The following is a 20,821-nucleotide window of genomic DNA, read 5'->3' as shown; positions in this document are numbered from 1 at the left end:
CAGCCCTGGCTGGGAGAGCGGCTTCAGGAGGAAACGAAGGCGGCTTTGCCTGGGCTGACGGTTCCCCTTTTCATGGATACAAATATCTTTCATATGCAACTGGCCACAGTCTTGCTCATCAGGTGTTTTTTTTTTTTTCTGCATGGCTGTCCCCATGAGAGCTGCTTCCTGAGGTTTCTGAGCAGCCAGTGACCAAATACAGTGAATAGTCCCTGGAAGAGGGATCTCCCTGCCCCCTTTCTCTGAATCTGGCCACTGTTGCGCCGTCTTGCCCTGCCAGTCCTCTGGTCCTGCCCTTCCTTTGGACCAAGTCCTTCTGGTGGCATCGTTCTCCCCCTCCCAGGTAGGCCCCAAATATTGCTCCAAGGCCATGCTGGTCTTTCTCATCATAAATGCATTTTTCCTGCATAACTTTATCCATAAACCCAATTCAACAGCTCCCAGCTTGAGCATTCTTGCCAGGGTTATCTAAACCTCTTTTTCCAACTGTCCAGTTGAACTTTCTGCAGGTCATCTCAAGTTTCACCTGTGTGCAGCCACACATGTTTTCTTCCCTACCACTTCACCTCCTGAGCGCTGTCTCCTGCGTTGATATCTACTGATGGTGTCATCGCCCTGCTAGCATTCCAGGCCAGCAGTGGGCAGCATCCTCTAGTTCCCCCTCTTCATATGCTTGCTTGTGATCAATTGTCTTGTCCCTTCCCCTAGAGAAGCACTTCTGGTCCATTACACTTCTAGGGTCCTGACAAGAGATGGAAAATGCTGATATCTTTTCTCTTGAGCCAGTCAGGATTGATAGTGGCTGCCTGGGTGCCAGAATTAAGAAAAGAGTGTTGCCATTGTTCAGTGATGCCTACCTCGGGTGCCAGGAGGGAGGAGGACGGTGCATGTACTGGGTATGCATCATCTGTGATCCAGAGCCTCCTCTGAGCTCTCTGCCTCTGTCCTCACTCCCTGTAATCCACTTTCCACAGGGTCCTCTATCTAAAATAGATCTGGTCAGGGCACTGCTTTGTGTCTAACAAGGGACCAAGCCATCATGGTTGACGACATCAATGATCAACCCCTTAGCTTGACATTCAAGCATTTTCCCAATGAGGAATTTGTTGCTTTTTTCTTGTCGTTCTCAGCAAACTTCTTACCTAAACTCCCCAGCATGCCCTGTTTCTTGTCTCTTGGGCCCTTGATCATGCTGTTGCCTCTGCCTGCGGTGCCCTTCCTTGTCCTCTGGGACTAGTGGGCCTCCGTTCTTCCTTAAGAGTCCATTCAGCACCTCTCCTGGGAAGAACCCTCACCTGCAGAGCTGCCTCCCACCTTCCTCATACCTGAACACAGGCACTGAGATTTGCCAAAATCAACAAAAATGAATGATCTCTTTAGGGACTGTGTCTCCTTTGGCCTCATACCCTGTTTCCCCAAAATTGTTGACATGGAAACAGTCAGATGTGGAACTAAAGCTGAATGTGCCTACCCTCTGACCCAGAAATCCTGCTTCAAGACATTTACCCAGTGAACACGTGTTCACCAAAAGCCATGCACAAGAGTATGCATTGCAGCACAGTTTGTCTCAAACTGTAAACTCCCCAATGGCTCAAACTGGAAACTCCCCAAATGACTATAAAAAAATGAGTGTGTCCTATACATATGATGGGGTTCTAGATAGCAGTGGGAATGCATGGACCACTGGTACACAGAACCACATGAGTGAGGCTGTCGAAGGCTGCAGACACAGAAGAGAACATATTTGTGATTCCATAGGCAGGTGTCATGGAGGCAGAGCCAGTCCGTGGTATTGGGTGTTAGGAAGGCAGTCAGCCTTAGGGGAGGAGGGACTGGTGTTTGGGAGGGGCCCCTATCGGGACGACTTTGGAGCTGGTAATAAATGTTTTGTGTCCTGCTCTAGGTGTATTCACGTTGTGGAAATTCATCACACTTTATGAATGCTTGTCTGTGTGCCTTACTGTGTGTACGTTATCAACAAAGTAGTTTACTTAAACTAGAAAGGAGTTGCGTGAAGAGTAATGTGTTCAATGCAGAAGATTTATGAGACCCTGCTAAGCATCAGGCTGTGGAGGGCGTGGGATCCAGAGCTGAGACAGTCATGGGCCCTGTTCTTACAGAGCTCAGTCAAGGGGGATGCCTTACATTTGGGAATGATCCAAGTCTGAAGAAAGCAGTTTTCATGGTGAATGGTCATCTGGAGAGAACACAGCTACCTGGGAGTGTTTCCTGCCCATCCATTTCCACTTCTGGGTGTGTATACAATTGGGCTTGTGTGTGTTTTGCTCAGGACTGCCTTGGTTGCAGTCAGGCAGCAGGCTGACTAGAGTTAGCTTAAAGGGGACTTCTTTGAAGGATCTCAACATAACTCATAGACTGGAAGAGCTGAAACCCCAAACTTCAGGAAGGGCAGGGACTACCAGACCAGGGGATCAACCCAGCAGGTCTCTCTCCTCAATTCCAACCTCAGTCCTCCATGCTTGGAAGCGTCTTTCTCACAGACCAGCCTTCCTTGCAGGGTGCTGGCAAGGGGCTTCTCAGAGCACTGGATTACATCCTTAGAGATCAAGGCGGGGAGAGCGAACAGGGGCTCTTTCATACCAGGTTCCAATAAAAATAAAAGAAGGCCTATGTGTGGCCAAGGTTAAGGCTGGCTTCCTCCCATCCCTCAACTGGGGAGAAGAGGGTCATGGAACAAGATGGTGGCTCCCTTGGAGTCCCATGGCTCCACTGGGACAGTGATGATGGACTCTCCAAGAGAGACACACGAGGGATGGGAGGTGGGGGTGGGGGGACATGGGCAAGGCTCCTTAACAGTTGTGCATCACAGTGAGCCATGCCCCAACTTTGCTCATCCTGATGAGCTATGCCCAGCACAAAATGATCCCTCAGGAAGCAGGAGAAATATATCTTCTGTATCTGTTTTCTCGTGTTTGTAGCAATTTATTTAGTTTTGTGTATTATGATGTACAACTGTACATATGCATATATTTGGGTTCATACCCCTAATTTTTAGGGTGTTAAATACTGTCCCATAAAGCACGGCTCTGAATACTGCAGGTTCTGTTTAAGCACGAGCTGCCCTTTGCAAGTCTACAGAGTGGGTTGCCAATTTCTTTGGTTGTGGCCCTCGCTTTGTATCAGACAAATATAACTTAGTGAGGGGTTTGCCTGAATATTTCTCATAACTGTAGGTGGGAGGAAGAACCCCAGATGTTAGGGAGAGGCAAGGTACTCCTGAGTGATGCCAGGGGCAGGTGTGACTCCCGTCTGGGACAGAAGTCTTCCCTGACATGGCAGAGGATCATGAAGTGGGGGCACCCAGGTGGGCTGCCTCTTGTTCCTACCTGTCTCTAACCCATTATTGACACCCTCCAGCCCAGAATTTCCCCTCTTAGGGCCAGTTTTGGGGCTATTTTGGGTTTTTGTAAAAGAAAGACACTGGACTTGTCTTTGGGACAGTGATGGGTCTCCTTGCTGTCAGGATGGTGTTTTCTGGAATCCATTTTCTTTGGACTTATCTTTTGGTCTTGGGGTTTTAGGCCCTTTTAATTTTTTGAAGATGAAAGTCCTTTGTTAATGCCTGTAAGCCCTCTCAGCCCTTGGGGTGCTGGGATGTAACTGGAGGTAGAGGGAGGAAAAGCTGGAATCCTAGGCTCTGGGCTTCCTTAGGAAGCTTTTCTCTGTGGGCATGGGGAGATGTCAACTCTAGACATTTAGTTTAAAACTCAAGTCTTGGGTAACCAACTATATGCAGTAACTTTAGAAGAAAGTATAAAGACATATTTTCACCTGAAAAATACATGCAAGCTTCTACCTCTTTTAGTGGTAATAATTCAGTTGTCTTGATACTTGAGTTGAAATGGTGTAGATTTCACACTGTGGAGTGGCTTCCATAGAAAAGGGAAACCTTGGAAAGATGAGATTTGGAATTTGGTTTGGACTTTGAATTATCCACTGCTTATTTGTGTGTGTGTGTGTGTGTGTGTGTACTTCATGACTGTTCTTTCTTTGATAATGGATACAAAATTATTTTCAGAACATGTGACAATGTGGGTTTCAGGGAGAATAGAGTAACATTGTGGTTCCTGCTTCTCATAGTCTCCAACTAATTAATGAAGGAAATCCTGTCAGAAAGCCATACCAAAGAGCCCACAAATGTTTGCAAGAAATTTAGTTCCTCACTTTATCCCTGAGTTTCTTTTTAGAAAAGAACCTTGTAACTCTGATACCTTAACAGTTAAGATACAGTTCATCTTCTATATTAAAAACAGTTGTACCTGCAGCTGTTGTAACAAACCTTGTGTTTATGATTATGTGTCAGTGTTTTCTTTCTTCATTGAGCGTGACTCTAATGATTGTACCTGTGTTTATGTCGTGCTTATTCAAACATATCTTTATTGTTCGGTCTATTGCACTTTTTTTTCCAATGTATTCATAAATGCACTGTGTAAATGCCCATAGCACATGTTGCTTCTTCTGCATTGATTGTCATTCTTCTGGCTCATTGTTTTAGAGGCCCTGTAACAATGGCGGACTCAAATGGCTCACCTGTGGTTTTCTCCTGTCAGCAAATGGCTTCTGTGATCTTCCCAACAACTCCATGAGAAAGGGCCATTGTTACTATCTCCGGGGGGAGGGGAACACACAGGGATTAAGTAGCCTGGGGAAGGTCGCACAGCTGGTAAGTGACACAGCCAAGATCAAACTCAGGCCACCTGGCTCTAGAGAGTGTGAAGGTCAAGAGGGTGAGCTTTGGAGTTCAGCCGCTCACCTGACTTGTGACCTTTGAAAGTTACCCGGCCTCCCTGAGCCTCAGTGTCCTCATCTGTAAAATGGGGATCAATCCTGCGTCATGGGGTTCCATCAGATGATGGCAAAGAGTGCTCAGTGCAGGGCTCACAGAGTAAGAACTCCGCAAACGTGCGCTTTGTACTTCCGGGCTCTTCAGCCATCCTCAGTTGTACATCCTCAGATGTTCCCCAGCCCCTTTCTCTGCTCAGGCTGATTGCATATCTGCCAGTGGGGCTGTTCTGAAGCTGGGTTCATCCAGCGCTGGGAGCAGGGAACTGAGGTTTGCTGGAGACCCACTGTGTTCAAGGCATTGGACTTTGCTCCTGTGCATGATTGTGGGAGCAACCCTCTCTGCTGAAAGTTGAATTATGGCACAACTCAAGGGCTCTTCGTGGTCTTTGGAGGTCTGGCTGTGCTGCGGTGGAGAACAGAGATGGTTGGAACAAGACTTCATCTGTGCTTCACCTCTCCTGGTCTCCTGGAGAAAAGCACTAGAGAAGCCATGAGTTGTCCCAAGACTGTGCCACCTCCTTCAGGGGGCAGACCTGGCCTCTTCCACCTCTCTCCTAGCACACTCTTGAAAACCTCTCAGATGCAATGCTTTGGGAGAACAGCTTCCAGGGTGACTAAAGCTGCACATGCACAATTCCACTTCTAGGCATGAAACACATGTTCTGTGATGTTCATAGCAGCACTGCTTTCAGAGCCCCAATTTGGAAACTCCCTGAATGCCTATGAACTGTAGAGTGGATACATGAATTGTGGTCTAATACAACGATGGACTATCATATGACAATGAGGATGAATGAACATGCACGGTGACATGGATGAATTACACAAGCACTGTTAAATGGGAGAAGCCAGATACAAAAGATGATATAGTGTATGAGGCCCTGCAGGGACTGTTCAAAAACAGGCAAAGCTAACCTATAGTTTGAGAAGTCCAGGGAGGGAAAGGGGATTGGTAATGTTCTGTCTCTTGACCTGGAGGAATCTCCATGACTGGGTTTACTTTGGTTTACACACACGCTACACGTATGCAACAGTGCAGTTGAAAAGTTCTAGCAAATGGCCAGGCACGGTGGCTCACACCTGTAATCCCAGCACTTTGTGACCACCCAGCCGAGGTGGGCGGATCACGAGGTCAGGAGATCGAGACCATCCTGGCTAACACGGTGAAAACCCCATCTCTACTAAAAATACAAAAAATTAGCTGGGCATGGTGACGGGAGCCTGTAGTCCCAGCCACTTGGGAGGCTGAGGCAGGAGAATGGTGTGGGCCTGGGAGGCGGAGCTTGTAGTGAGCTGAGATCGCGCCACTGCACTCCAGCCTGGGCGACAGAGTGAGACTCTGTCTCAAAAAAAAAAATAAATAAATAAAGTTCTGCAAACAAGCAGAGGAATGGCCCTTGCTGAGCTGTTCAGCTGCTCATGCAGCCACAGAGATGCATGGTGGTTCAGGCCTCTGGTTTGGGCGGGACCTGGGCTTGAATCCCAGGTCTTTGGCCCTGGGGAGGTCACTGGACACCTCCTGGGTCTCAGGTGCATGCCTCACCTACCTATGTGGGATTGTACTCACTTCCTCGGGCTGCTCACCTTTTAGGGCTGGCATGAGGGTGGACTGAGCTGGAAAGGTGACAGAGGACTGGCCGGGGGTAGTCCACGGTGACAGTCAGGCCCTTTGCCCCGCCTTCCCACCTGGGGTCACCTCCCGAGGCTCACTTGGTTCCCAAATTGCTGCTCTTTACGGAGACTCCTGCCTTCTCTGTAAATCAAAGCGGGGGATTGGTGACGTCCCCAAGGCCTTCTCTCCCATTCACCTGTCCTGTCCCATAGATTGGGTCAGGAGGGAAGGGTTCCTTGTGGGCGTGAGGGGCGTGTTGTGACAAGCAGAGCTGTCATCTGGAGGGACCCACCCACAGTTTCTGGAGAGTCCTTCCCTCCTGCCAGCTCTCCATATAGGGCCCAGGATTCTAGCAGCTGTGGTTCAGAGGTCATCTTCCCGAGGTCTCTCCAAAGACAGGGATGCTCCTGTGTCCAGCCAGAGACCCCAGCCTCCGGGACTTCATTTGCCCCTTCTTCCTGAGAGGGAACAGCCTGAGCGGGTAATTCCCCCATGCTCCCTGCCCTCACCCTGCTGTCTTTTTGGACTATTGTTAAGGTTTAAACCAGATTGTTTTTAATGGAGCTGCACAGCTAGGGTCTTGGGGCTGCCAGTGCTGTGAACTTCCTCAGTGGTGTTCCCATCCTGCTGTCCCACTTGGAACCAGGCAGCCATAACCCAGCCTGGAGCTGAAGCTTGCTGATCGTATTTCTCCTTTCTTCTGACCAATCTGCCGGCCAAACTGGTTCTGCTCTTTCTCCCTCTCTCTCCAGTTCCCCACCCCCAGACAGGAAGTGGAGATGGGCTTGTATTTTCCTGCAGATGAAAGGTGTCTGGAGGTTCTTCTCACTGGCCTGAGTGTGGTCATTCTGCCCGTTCCAGCACTCTGTGGCTGCCAGTGTCATTCCTGCTCCATGTTGGTCCAGAGGGGGCATGATCCACAGGAGCCACAGGTCCCCACCCAGAAACACCATCCCCGGGCTTTCATCTTGGTGCTTATCGTCTATGAAATGGACATGACATCTTAGTCTAATATCTCTGCCAGGAAAAGGGAGAAAGGTGGAGGCCTTTTGCCTTATTTTGTCCTGAAGTCACTTTCAACCCCCACCCCAACTCTGCCATTCACTCCTTTTACTGCTGTTAGTCTACTGCTGTGACTGTAAACCTTGGCAACTCATTAGAAATATCTGGGGGTGCTTTAAAGAGATGTGGATTCCCTTGGTTCAGGAGGGGGTTGGAGTAGCTGTGTTCTGGAGCCCACTGGGTGCTTCTCTTCCCATCCATGTCCAGCGACCTCACATTGGTAGCTTGAAATCTGCCAAGATGGCAGTATTTACACTGTGGAGTCAGGGTGCTTCAGATCAGGTCCCTGAGAGCCAGTTGTTAAATGTTTACCAGCCCACACCTGGGCCAGGACATCAATATTTTCTAAAAGTTTCCACGGTGATTTTCATGTGCATTCAGGGCTGAGAACCCCTGGTCCTAGAGACATCTCATACTAGGCACAGTAAGGTTTATGCTTACCAACAATAGCTAACAGTTATCCAACCCTAGCAGATGTTAAACTATTTGTGAGAATGAGATCATTCAACCCTGACCATAACCCATGAAGAAGGATTACAATCCCCATTTTTTAGATGATGAAATTGGGTTCCATAGAGGTTTTCTGTTACCTTATCTAGGGCCACTCTGTTGGTTAGTGGCTGAGGCCAGATTCCAACCCAGGCCTGAGCCCCTGCGACCTGAGTCTGGCCAGGACCTCTTGGATGGCTGTGGTTAGTGCCCTACTTTTCCCAGCAGTTTGGACGCAGAATCATGCTCTTGTCGTTCAGGATGACCATGGGGACCATGGGATCTGAGCCTGTGACCCTCCAGTCTGCAGTGTGTTGGTGCGGAAGGAGCAGTTGTCACTGGGGTCACTGGCAGTGGGCATGCCTCCATCTAGCTTAGGCAAGATGCTTGGACTCAGAGCCAGAGAGTGAAACCCAGACACTAATGAGCTGTCGGTGTTGGTGTGTGTTCTCTTCCTCTTCCAGTGGAACATGACAAGGAATTCTTCCACCCACGCTACCACCATCGAGAGTTCCGGTTTGATCTTTCCAAGATCCCAGAAGGGGAAGCTGTCACGGCAGCTGAATTCCGGATCTACAAGGACTATATCCGGGAACGCTTCGACAATGAGACATTCCGGATCAGCGTTTATCAGGTGCTCCAGGAGCACTTGGGCAGGTGAGTGCTATACGGGTATCTGGGAGAGGTGCTGAGTTTCCTCTGGGGGCAGAGGAAGAAGGTGGTGAGGGCCAGAGGATGGGTCAGATTGGCACAACCACGTGCCAGGCCCTGTACCAGATTATCCCTTCTAAAGAAGGTGTATGGTGTATGTCACTTTCTTAAAACCATGACCAACAACGAATTCAGGAATAGTAGAAGGCCAGGGAGGCCAGGGATGTGTGGCGCCTTGTGGGTTTTTATAGGCAGTATAGATCTGGCTGGGTGCTAAGGGACATAGAAGTAAAGGGGAAGGGGAAGAAACATTTTTGAAGGGCTACGTCTCTCCCGTTCCTCACTCTGAAACCCAGTGCACGATGTCAGGCAACCAATTAAGGTGGCCATCTAAAATAAAATGCTAGGGGAAGAAAAAACCCAAACCAAAATAAACAGAGAACTCTTAGCCTTCCAAGAATCACTAGGTCAGAAACCAAACGTGTGTGTTGAAAGTCTTTAATTTATTGAGATCCATTAATTTCAAGGTCTTGTGAGAGGTAAGGAGGCTAAGAAAAAGGGCTGGGACATTTAGCAGGTGCATTCTATTCAGACAGTCCCGACGCGGAAATGACCAAGGTCCTATTACTCAGTGGCGGGGTTGCTGGACCCCTCAGCCTGTCAGACATCTACTGTCCCCACTGGGCAGGGAAATCAATGGAAGAAAGGTGGTGTGGGCACCTCCTTGTGATGTGCAGGCCTAGCATCTTCAGCTAGAAAGGGGACTTGCTACCATAGACAGGGACAGAAGAACCATCACAGCTACGTTTGCCAAGCACTGCTATTTGGTGGGGGGGTGGGCGGCGGGGGCGGTCATCTAAGTACCAAGAAAACAAAAGTGTTCTTGAGCGTTTGCACAGTGTTTTGCACTCGATATCTTGTTTCATATTCACAGTAGCCTTCAGAAGTGGTGGCTCATCCGTAAAATGAGGAGAACTAAAGGGACCTGAAGCCAAAGAATGAGGCTACCCAGAGAGAATGTGGCCACATTAGGATGTGAGCCCAGGTTTGCAAAGCTGGAGCCCATGCTTGTGAAAGATACTTCTTTCAAAAATTTGTTTTTAGGCCTGGTGTGGTAGCTCACGCCTGTAATCCCAGCACTTCGGAAGGCCAAGGTGGGTGGATCATTTGAGGTCAGGAGTTCGAGACCAGCCTGGCCAACATGGTGAAACCCCGTCTCTACTAAAAATATAAAAATTAGCCAGGCATGGTGGCGTGTGCCTGTAATCCCAGCTACTTGGGAGGCTGAGGCAGGAGAATTGCTTGAACCCAGGAGGAGAAGGTTGCAGTGAGCCAAGATGGTGCCACTGCACCCCAGCCTGGGTGACAGAGCAAGACTCTGTCTCAAAAAAAAAGTCTTTGAGTAGGCAAGACATGTTCATGGTATAAAATCAAAAGGAAAGAAAAGGAACCACGGTGAAAATGAAGGCTCCCAGCCCCCGCTGAGGCGGCCCCTGATGCCAGTTTCTTGAGTCTCCTGAAATCAGCAAAGGAATCTGTGTTGCTGTTTTCACCTGTGCAGCCCCACAGTGCACTCACTCCTGCCCCTGGCTTTCATCGTTGGATGATGAACCTTGGCAGCCCTTTCCAGTGGTTCACGCGGGGTGCCCTCGTCCTCTGAGTCACCTCACTGTTCCACGGCATGGGTTGTGCTGTGTTTCATGTGTGCACGCTGGCTCCTCTGTTCTATGATGGACAGTGCTGCAGGGCAGGTACCCTTGCTGACATACGTGTTCATGTCTATCAGTCAGATAAAGTTCTAGAGATAGAATTGTGGGGTCAGAGGGCCCACACATGGGTGGCTTTGGTAGACACTGCTGAGCAGCTCTCCTGGGAGTTGACATCGACATCTACTCCCAGCAGCCAGGGAGCTTCTTGCTTAGGAAGAAACCATAGCCTCAGTGTCTGCGCTGTTATCTGGATTCTCCACTCAGCTCCGGCAGCTCTTGGTCCTTCCTGCTGGCTTCATGGGCACCTGGTCCCATCATGGTCTGAGGTGCCTCTGCTGTCTTGCCTGAGATCCATGGGGTTGATCCTGAGGACTTGCAGGGTTGGGCAGCAGGCCTGAGCACTGTGTTTGGAGGAGGGATGGACGTTCCAGGCATCCTCTCTGCCAGGCTGCCGGCAACAAGCAACCTGGGCTGGGGGTGCCCATTCTAGTGCTGGGGTCCTGCTCCTGGGGACTTCTGGGCTGCTGGGTGACTGAGTCCCCCCTCAGCACAGGTACCTGCTGCATGCCATGCCTGAGGGCATCGACCAGAACGAACTAGACATGAGTCCCTGCCCTCTGGAAGCTCACGTTCCAGCAGAGGAGAGGACACGGCAGGTGGGAGCGTTGAGCAGGGAAGGGAATAGGGTGAGAAGCAGTGGAGGGAAAGACGGAGCTACTTTCTTTAGGTTTCTACACATTCTTCCTGTGCCTCCTGCAGCAAAGCCTCCATTCTTCAGAAGTTAAATGGTTAAATTAAAAAAATATATATTATTTATTCATTTTTCTGGACAGGTTGTTTTGTTTTTGAACCTAGAACCAAGATACCCCTATTATGTAATTCCCCAGCTATTAAGAGCATGGATTCAAATCCTGCCACCAGCTACCCGTGTGGCCTTGGGAAAGAGTCATCGCTCAGAGCCTCAGTTTTTCCCTCTGTAAAATGGGGATAATAATTGAATCTCCCTCCCAGAGTTGTGCTGTGGATGAAAGGGGGTGACATACTTACAACAGTGTCTTACACACAGGAAGTGCTCAATAAATGGTCACCTGTGTTAGTATCATCGTCATCACAGCAGGAAGTGGACCAAGACCTCTTTAGGAAGACAAGAGCCCTGGGTGGTGGCTGTGGCACTGCCTTCCCGTGTATGTCCACCGAGCCAATTCCCCTAATTCTGCAATCTCCCAGTGGGAACAAAGCCCTGAGCTTGAAAATGCTCTTCAAATCCCCCCAGCTTCCTCCAGCTCACCTGTTCAGAGATGGGGCTCTTCTTTGCATGTCCCCAACCTGGGCCTGCACAGCTTCTTCCAGCTGAAGGCCTCCTGCAGACCTCAGCCCCGGGGGAGCCCAGAGCCTGCCCTGCTGTCCCTGCCATGTGGCTGCCTCTGTCTCTGTGCCGCCAGCTGCCCAGCTGTGCAGGGCTGGGACATCTGACGAGCTGTGCCTGAGCTCCAGGAAAGCCCCGGGGGTGCCGAGGATTAGCCGGCTTTGGGTCAGCCTCAGCGTCTCTCCCCTTGTGGGAGTTACTTTCCACTGAGTCCTCTTGATCTCTCGGAATCCAGATTAAATTCCGATAATGAGCCGAGCTGGAGGCCTTCCATAGCCCTGCGGCTCTGCTTAAAGCGCGGCCCCAGACAGCTGGAAAGACATGTTGGGGCCGCCCTTGGCGGGCTGTGGAGCGAGTCGGGGCTCAGAGGCAGGTCTGGGGACAGTGGCCTTGGCTCCAGAGGCCTTGCTGGGGCGAGAGGGGGCTGCGAAAGGATCGGAGTCTTATCCTCCTTTTCTGAACCCCAGGCCTGAGGCCAGGCCAGCTGGGGCCTGGCTTTCAGGAGCTGGACTTGCTCCTGTCCCCGTTGGTGCGGTCTTTGGTTCCAGGTGGAGGATATTTGGGGTAGGGGTCGTGCTGTTTGCCCTGTTTCTGCTGTGGAGCTGGGACCTGGCATCTTCCATCCCAGCCTTCCCCGTCTCTCCCTGAGCATGTCCCAGGCTTGCCCCACTCCACAGCGCTGCCCCACATGTAGGCGACACACTTCTGCTTTGGGAGCTGGCCTCTGAGAACCTCCCTGGGAGGCCAAGGCCAGCCGGGGCAACAGAATCTGCTCCAAGGGAGTCGGCCGCCACCAAGGTCGAGATGATGTCGGCAGCTGGATGAAAATGTCCCTGGGTTCATCTCAGTGATTTTGGCTGCCAGGAGGGTGACCTCAGCTTGGTCTCCAGGGCCAAGATTTGGATCAGCTGCAGCCTGAGTCACTCTGAGGAAGAGGGAGCTGCCCCCTGCCTGTCCCCACCACACAGGATGGATTGGCAGAGGAGGCCTGGGCTCAGCTTCCTGGGTCCCTTCAGCCCAGGCAGAGGCTCTTGCCCTCGAACAGCCCTGGGATGGGGGCCCTGAGTTTCTGCCTTTCTGAGAATCTCCCTGGGGACACCCTGATGATTTTGGTCCATAAACCTGAGAAGGTAGATGGGGCTGGATGTGGTAGGAGGAACGATGCAGCCCCCTCACAGGGCGGCCCTCGGGCAGTGGGCCAAGGGCTGTTTGCCCAGTCGTCTCCTGGGGATGCTGGGGTGGCGGCAACTTGTGATGTGCGGATTCATGACTTGGTAGCAAGACTCTGGGCGGGTTTTGCCCTGCCGTTAGGCCCCATGAGCGTGTTTGGGCAGAGAGCCATGGTCACGTTCCAGAGCACATCTCCACCCTGTGGTTGAGGCTTCTTGTTGCGTGGTGCTTACTGTTTATGACTGTGCTGGACACTTCAGCTTTGTTTCATGCCTTGGAAAGGTTCCTATGAAGATGTATCATCCCCAGCAGAGCCTGGCTCAGAGGTGGGAAGTAGCTTGCCCAAAAGCACACAGCTACAAAGTGGCAGAGGTGGGACTCGAACCCAGGCTCTTAGATTCCAGCACTCACCATCTTAGCCATGGCCACGCGTCAGTGATTCCCATAGTGCCGATTCCCTCACCTGGGACTCAGATGGGTGCATTGATGAGTCCTGAGCTGGTTTTCAGCCTTGGCTATGCATTAGAATCACGGAGGCTTTTAAAACTCCTGATCCATAGGGGTTGAACTATCATTGGTGTGCTTTAAAAGCTCCCAGGTGATTCCCTGTGTGCTGGGGTGTGAACAGGTGGCTAAGATCTCTCTAATTTCTCACTCATGAGCTGTTTTACATGCCCAAGAGGAAGAGAAGAGATTCCTTTTTTTTTTTTTTGAGATGGAGTCTCACTGTGTTGCCCAGGCTGGAGTGCAGTGGCATGATCTCAGCTCACTGCCACCTCCACCTCCCAAGTTAAAGTGATTCTCCTGCCTCAGCCTCCCAAGTAGCTGGGATTACAAGTATCTACCACCACGCCTGGCTGATTTTTTTATTTTTAGTAGAAATGGGGTTTCACCATGTGTTGGCCTTCTGTGACACATTCCATGTTCCCTTCAGCTTGGTGTCTCAGAGAAGACTGTTTTTCTTCTCAAGAGACTGAGCCCAAAGTGTAGTCCAGACCACAATTGTCAGTCTCAATGGCACAGGAAAGGGACTGGCTAAGGGTGAAGATCCCTTTGGACTCTGACTCCAGAGGCTTCTGGAAGCTTCCGGAAGCCTCTGGAGCTTCTTGCTGCTCCTGAAGGCTACGTGCCTCTTTCCTCGTCTCCTGGCTTCTACCCCTTGCCACTACACCTCAGCCCCAGGGCATGAGCTCTGGTTTTGAGCTGCCTTCTCAGGATGTGCCAGGTCAGCTTCCTGAGTAGCCTTTTCAGAGGGCAAGGAGGATTCCTTCTGGCTGCTGGGAACTTCCAGGATGTCCTGGAAGGTCAGAGGAGAGCAGCCCTCATCAAGGAGCCTTGGCATTTTTCCTCGCAGTCCCTTTCTCTGGGCCCCACTCCAGAACCCAGACTGAAGCTGCCTGAGCGGGAGTGGCAGGCCCTTAATGCCTTTGGTTCCACTTGGGGTCCTCTCATGGATCTGCAAGGATCCCTCTGGAAAAAGCCACCCAGCTGGGCAGAGATGGCAAACCACTTGTTCAATCCAGTTAATGCCAGAGACACGGCCAGCATCCCCTACTCAGCATCCGGGGGCCAAATGCCCGTTGGCTTCCTGTCCTGTGGCCTGAGGCCATCTGGTGGGCCTTGGTGGCTTTTTTGTTTAATCTCTGTCCCTGTTATTTCTTCCCATAATTCATTCCAAGCCTGGCTTCACAGGGAGCATACGGGTGGTGGCTGGGAATCGATGGCAACAGATTCCGTTCGCTGAGTGTTTGCGGTGGGCGGGGGCTCAGCAGGTTGCCCACATTTTCCCTGATTCCCCGTAGGTGTTATATCATCTGCAGTGAAGCCGAGCGGGTGTCCCCATGAGGTGGTCAGTCCTGCCCCTCTTGTAGACCATCTGTGGGAAAGGTCTGCTCCCTTTACGTTTCCATCGATTTAGCCGGGTCCATAATGCGATCTTGGAGCCTCCTCTCTCCCATGACACTTGTCTATACTGGGAGAAGGGATGGCTGCCTTTGGGAACAGTCATGATGACAAAAGCTAACTGCATGCAACGGGGACTCTTTACTGCTTCCCACAGCAACCCCCCATAGAGACACCCTTATCCCTGCCCACCCCTCTTTTTTTTTTTTTTTTTAGAGATAGACAGGGTCTTGCTCTGTTGCTCTGCTGGAGTGCAGTGGAGTGATCACAGCTCACTGCAGCCTCAACCTCCTGGGTTGGAGCAGTCGTCCCACCTGAGCCTCTCAAGTAGCTAGGACCATAGGAACACACCACTATGTCTGGCTAGTTTTTTACTTTTGTAGAGATGAGGTCTCACTGTGTTGTCCAGGCTGATCTCAAACTCTTGGCCTCAAGTTGTTCTCCTGCCTTGGCCTCCCAGAGTGTTGTGATTACAGGCATGAACCACCGTGCCTGCTCCCACACCCTCTTTCACAGACAAGGAAATGAAGGCACAATACTGGGTTGGGGATTAAGGATGAGAAGCTTGCATCTTTCCCCAGTCACATATGTTTTTCTTCTTTGGCTGGTGGATACACTTTTTTCTTTCTCCTCATGGCAGTCCAGTCCTGTAAATTGGGAAATGGTGGGGCAATTCGTATTTTCCACACAAGGAAATTGAGGCAGAGACCAGTGACCTGCCCAGCATGTCCCAGTAGTGTGTAGTGAGGCTTTGCAGACGCACCTGGAGCCGCCTCTTGTTCCACTCCTCGGAAGTTGCACGGACTTGGACAGCATGTGGACCCTTGCTGAACCGTGTGGGGCTGCATAGTGAAGATCTGAGTGGGATCTGAGTGGGACCCAGCAGAGACAGTGACAGGGGCTCCACAAGGGGAGGAGTTTTGTTCGTTTTGCTCACTGTGGTATCCATTTTGCCTAGAGCCTGGCACATAGTTGGTGCTCAGTAAGACACCAAATGCACGAAAGGATAAAAGCACGACCCGGCCTTCCCTTTGAAGATGTGGGCTCTCTGAATTCACAGACTGCATGGTCTGGTCCTGTGTGCCTGAGCGCATGCACAACAGATGCCTGCTGGATGAGTGAGTGCCGGCCGCAGTATCTTTGCCCTAGGGCTAGTCCGTCCTAGCAAATGCTCCAACGTGCTTTCTCTTCCAGAATTGAAACTCGAGAATGCCTTGCTTGCAATCTTTCTTCAGCATCTGAGCCCAATTTCCAAAAAGTGAAAATTGCCTGTAATTATGATACTTTTTGATCCTATGGATGTTTCCCTGTGATGATTATAATTACGTTATTTAGAGCTGTGTGCCAGTGGGTGCCCAAGGGTAGGTCGGTTCTTGTTTGCAAATAGGGGAGACATCAGCGTGTGTGCGGCAGCCTGGGGTTCTTTACACTGGAATGCATTTGGGAAGAATGGGCTTTCGTGGAGGCAGCTCTCTGGATAACTTGATTTGGCACTTTGATTCGAAAAGCACTTCATGCTTGGCCCTGGGCCTCTGCTCGCATATAGAAGCTCATTTTTCCAAATGTATTAACATCTGTGTTTCGAATCAGGATCTGTAATTGCTTTAGCCTTTTTGGCAGGAGACAAAGAGAATTAATATTTTTCAATTTGGTCACAAGCAGTCATCTGTAGCTGGGAAGAAAAGTGTCTGCTCAAATATTAACTCGAAGGGTGGGGAATACAGGCTTACCAGGAAAGTGATGATGTTTTAAAGGAGACAACCACAGTTAATGAAGCTAGTTCAACTTCAGATTGGAAGTAGGCATGTGGGTAAATACTCAAGGTTCTTCCAAACCCTGCTTCTTCCTTTGTCTTCCTATTGCAACCTCTGTCGGTGCCATATTCTTCTTTCTCCTCTGCAATGCCCATGGCTTTCCATTTTGCCACCCCAAGAAAGAAAGAAGGAAAGCTGACACCTGGTCTTGCATTCCGGCACGCATGCCACCCTTCTCCTCCTGGGACCAAGGCAGGCATTGCTAATGGATCCCTTTCCCTCCCTTTCCCTGGATCCTTGGTACAGGTCTCTAAATAAGGCAGCCACTGCCAGTTGAGTGAAGCTGCCATCAAGTGCAACCTGTTGGCCACCGGTTTCAGGTCAGGTTTCTCCGAAGCGCACCCTCAGCTGAGGATTGTGTGGCTGTGAGAGTGAAGGATTAGAAAATGTTTCCAGGAAAGGCCTTTAGGAGCACTAGGCAGTGGGGAGATGGGGAGGCCAGGTGAGGGAGCAGTGCTGCGCAGAGCACCCCGAAGGGTGACTTTGGCTCACTCTTCCTGCTAGAGGTTCTGGAGACAAAGTTGCACCCTCACCCTAGTCCCGTCAAGAGAGCTGAAGTGTTTATACCCTGTCATTTGAGGCAGGGTTTTGGTTTCTGAGCCTCCGCAGTAGTGACCTTTGGGTGTGGCTCATTCTCTGGGGTTAAGGGCTATCCTGGGCATAGTAGGGCATTCAGTAGCAGCCCTGGCTTCTGCCCACCAGATGCCAATGACACATCCCCACACTCAGTTGTGAAACCAAAAATGTCACCAGACATTGTCAGGGTCCCATCTTTAAAAGGGCCTCTAACTAGGCCCTGGGGAAGAGTTAGGAGACGAGGGCAGAATGGCCCTGACTGAGAAGCACAGGATGGAGGGAGGGATGTCAAGTACCTCTGGGTGACAGCCGAAGCTGAACATACTTAAGTGGGAAGTCCCTCGCCCACCCTGTCTTCTTCCCACCTTCCCACTTACCTTGCTCACTGCTACCTACCACCAAACACCAGCTACCACCAAACACCAGCTACCACTGAACAAACACCAGCTACCACTGAACAAACACCAGCTACCACCGAACAGCTACCACCGAACACCAGCTACCACCAAACACCAGCTACCACCGAACAAACGCCAGCTACCACCGAACACCAGCTACCACCAAACACCAGCTACCACTGAACATACACCAGCTACCACCAAACCAACACCAGCTACCACTGAACAAACACCAGCTACCACCAAACACCAGCTACTACTACAAAACACCAGCTGCCACCGAACACCAGCTACCACCGAACACACACCAGTTACCACCGAACACACACCAGCTACCACCAAACAAACACCAGCTACCACCAAACACCAGCTGTGCAGCTCCTCACACACATCTGTCCGGGGTGGTGCTCAAACTCAGCTGTTGTCAGAACCTCCTGGAAATACATTGGAAGAGAAAAATACAGGTTCCCATGTTTAACCCCAACTAGTCAGGTGTAGGGGCTAAGAGTTTTCATCATGAATGTTTAAAAACAAGCTCCCAGGACTGGCTGTGTCACTTTTGGGGCCCAGTGCAAAATGAAAATGTGTCAAAAATGTATAAAGGATTTCAAGACAGCAACAGCAGAGCATGAAACCAAGCTCGGCGTACTTCTGTGTGTCGGGCCCTGTGTGACTGCACGGGCCACATGCCCATGAAGCCGGCCCTGGCCTTGCCATCTCCCTGGATATAGATGTCTGTTGATATCAGTGTTGACAGATATCTTTATACAGATATCTTTCAGCCCCAGCCTCATTTCCAGCTGTCTCCTGTACATGTAAACACATGGAAACACAGACAGATCCACAGAAACACAGACACAGACACAGCACACAGACACGCAGACATGCCTGGTTTCCCCTATTTTAACACCTTACATCAATAGGGTACAGTTTTCATAATTAAGGACCCAGCATCTGCATTTTTATTAATGGAAGTCAATCATTTATTCCGGACCCCTTTGCTTTTACTTCTTGTCCTTTTGTCCTGTCCAGGATGCCACCTACCCTTCAGTGGCCACATTCCCTGGGGCTCCTCCTGCCTATGTGTTTCTCCGGCTTTGCTTGTTTCTGAAGGTGACAGTCACCCAGCGTTTGGAGGGAGTTGATGCAGAGTCCTCTCCCAGTATCGCTCGGTCTATCTCAGCCCCACCTATTTTAAAATTCAACCTGAATCCTTATGCTCTGGCTGTGGCTTGATGTCTTCTGAACTTGAGTGACCTGGGTCACAGCCACACGAGGTCCCCAGACTGGAGTCCTTGTAACCCCTGGGCTTTCAGCTATGGCGACCTCGGTGCCTGTCACAGAGCACTCCATGTGGCTTTGCTTCTTGAGTGGAAATGAGATTATAAGAGCCTTTTTGGGGTAAGGGTTCTTTGTCTCCTAACTCTTCCCCAGGGCCTAGTTAGGGGCGCTTTAAAGATGGCACTTGAGGTGTCCTCAAAAGCAGGCTCTTTCCCCTCCATGCTGTGGGCTTAGGGAGTGGGCTCAGCCTTTTGCTCTGGGGTTGAACCCACAGGTCCCGGAAGTGGGAGAGGGTGGGTGGGGTGGTTTGGGAGTCAGGTTTGCAAGTGGGATTGAGGGCTGGAACCAGGAGCCTCCCAACAAACCTGTCATGGTCATTCTCCTTGGAAAGCTTTCTCCAGCTGAGTCCTGCCTCCATCCCTTTCCCCTTGGGTGTTCCACATGCGGGGGCTCACGGTGCAGTAGGAAAAGCATCTCTGAGGCCCTAGTCTTGCTCCTGGACATAAGAGGGATCCTCCAGCTTCCCCAGCATCGCTGGTGTTTGAGTTTTTTCTCTGCAGATGCCACCACAGGTTGTCCTGGCGGGGGTCCCTGCCATGAGTGTAGACAGCATTTCTCCTCCAGCCCATGTCTGGCTGCTCAGGCAGTGATTCCCACCACGTCAGCCTCACCAACTGCCACCTTGGACAGGGCCTCCACTCCTCCTCGGAGAGATGGACCCGCTGAGCCGCAGACCTCGAGGCTTCCCCTCCCCACACACCTTCTCCTGTGTGGGAGCTCTGCTGGGAACTTTCTCTGACCCACTGAGGAGTCAGAGTCGAGGTCTGTGGAGAATTCCCCAGCCCCCTCACCCTCAGGAGACAGTCCCTCACCCTCAGGAGACAGCCCCTCACTCTCAGGAGACAGCCCCTCACCCTCAGGAGACAGTTCCCTTCCCCTCAGGAGACAGGCCCTCACCCTTAGGAGACAGTCCCCTTGCCCTCAGGAGAAGGCCCCCTCACCCTCAGGAGACGGCCCCTCACCCTCAGGAGACGGCCCCTCACCCTGAGGAGACAGCCCCCTCGCCCTCAGGAGACAGCCCCCTCGCCCTCAGGAGACAGCCCCCTCGCCCTCAGGAGACAGGCCCTCACCCTCAGGAGACAGCCCCTCGCCCTCAGGAGACAGCCCCTCGCCCTCAGGAGACAGCCCCCTCGCCCTCAGGAGACAGCCCCTCACCCTCAGGAGACAGCCCCTCACCCTCAGGAGACAGCCCCTCGCCCTCAGGAGACAGCCCCTCGCCCTCAGGAGACAGGCCCTCGCCCTCAGGAGACAGGCCCTCGCCCTCAGGAGACAGCCCCTCGCCCTCAGGAGACAGGCCCTCGCCCTCAGGAGACAGCCCCTCGCCCTCAGGAGACAGCCCCTCGCCCTCAGGAGACAGCCCCTCGCCCTCAGGAGACAGGCCCTCGCCCTCAGGAGACAGGCCCTCGCCCTCAGGAGACAGCCCCTCGCCCTCAGGAGACAGGCCCTCACCCTCAGGAGACAGCCCCTCGCCCTCAGGAGACAGCCCCTCGCCCTCAGGAGACAGCCCCTCGCCCTCAGGAGACAGCCCCTCGCCCTCAGGAGACAGCCCCTCACCCTGAGGAGACAGCCCCCTCACCCTGAGGAGACAGCCCCCTCGCCCTCAGGAGACAGCCCCCTCGCCCTCAGGAGACAGCCCCCTCGCCCTCAGGAGACAGCCCCCTCGCCCTCAGGAGACAGCCTCCTCGCCCTCAGGAGACAGCCCCTCACCCTCAGGAGACAGCCCCTCGCCCTGAGGAGACAGCCCCTCGCCCTGAGGAGACAGCCCCTCGCCCTCAGGAGACAGCCCCCTCACCCTCAGGAGACAGCCCCTCGCCCTCAGGAGACAGCCCCCTCACCCTCAGGAGACAGCCCCTCGCCCTCAGGAGACAGCCCCCTCGCCCTCAGGAGACAGCCCCCTCGCCCTCAGGAGACAGCCCCCTCGCCCT

At 52.0% G+C, this 20,821-nt stretch overlaps 1 protein-coding gene across 2 annotated transcripts in view; it reads left to right on the top strand.

Moving 5' to 3' along the window:
• The window catches only part of BMP7 (bone morphogenetic protein 7), a 97,434-nt gene that overhangs the window by 29,863 nt on the left and 46,750 nt on the right, over positions 1 to 20,821 (top strand). For both annotated transcript variants that reach the window (XM_024239121.3, XM_054541888.2), the window contains exon 2: positions 8,434 to 8,626. In XM_024239121.3, the coding sequence (XP_024094889.1) occupies positions 8,434 to 8,626 (193 nt within the window). The remainder of the gene's footprint in view (positions 1 to 8,433; positions 8,627 to 20,821) is intronic.

The sequence above is a fragment of the Pongo abelii genome, chromosome 21 (assembly GCF_028885655.2).
Source record: "Pongo abelii isolate AG06213 chromosome 21, NHGRI_mPonAbe1-v2.0_pri, whole genome shotgun sequence".
NCBI classification, from domain to species: Eukaryota; Metazoa; Chordata; class Mammalia; order Primates; family Hominidae; genus Pongo; species Pongo abelii.
The sequence above is the reverse complement of the archived record's forward strand: the minus strand, read 5'-3'. Positions and strand labels throughout refer to the sequence as shown.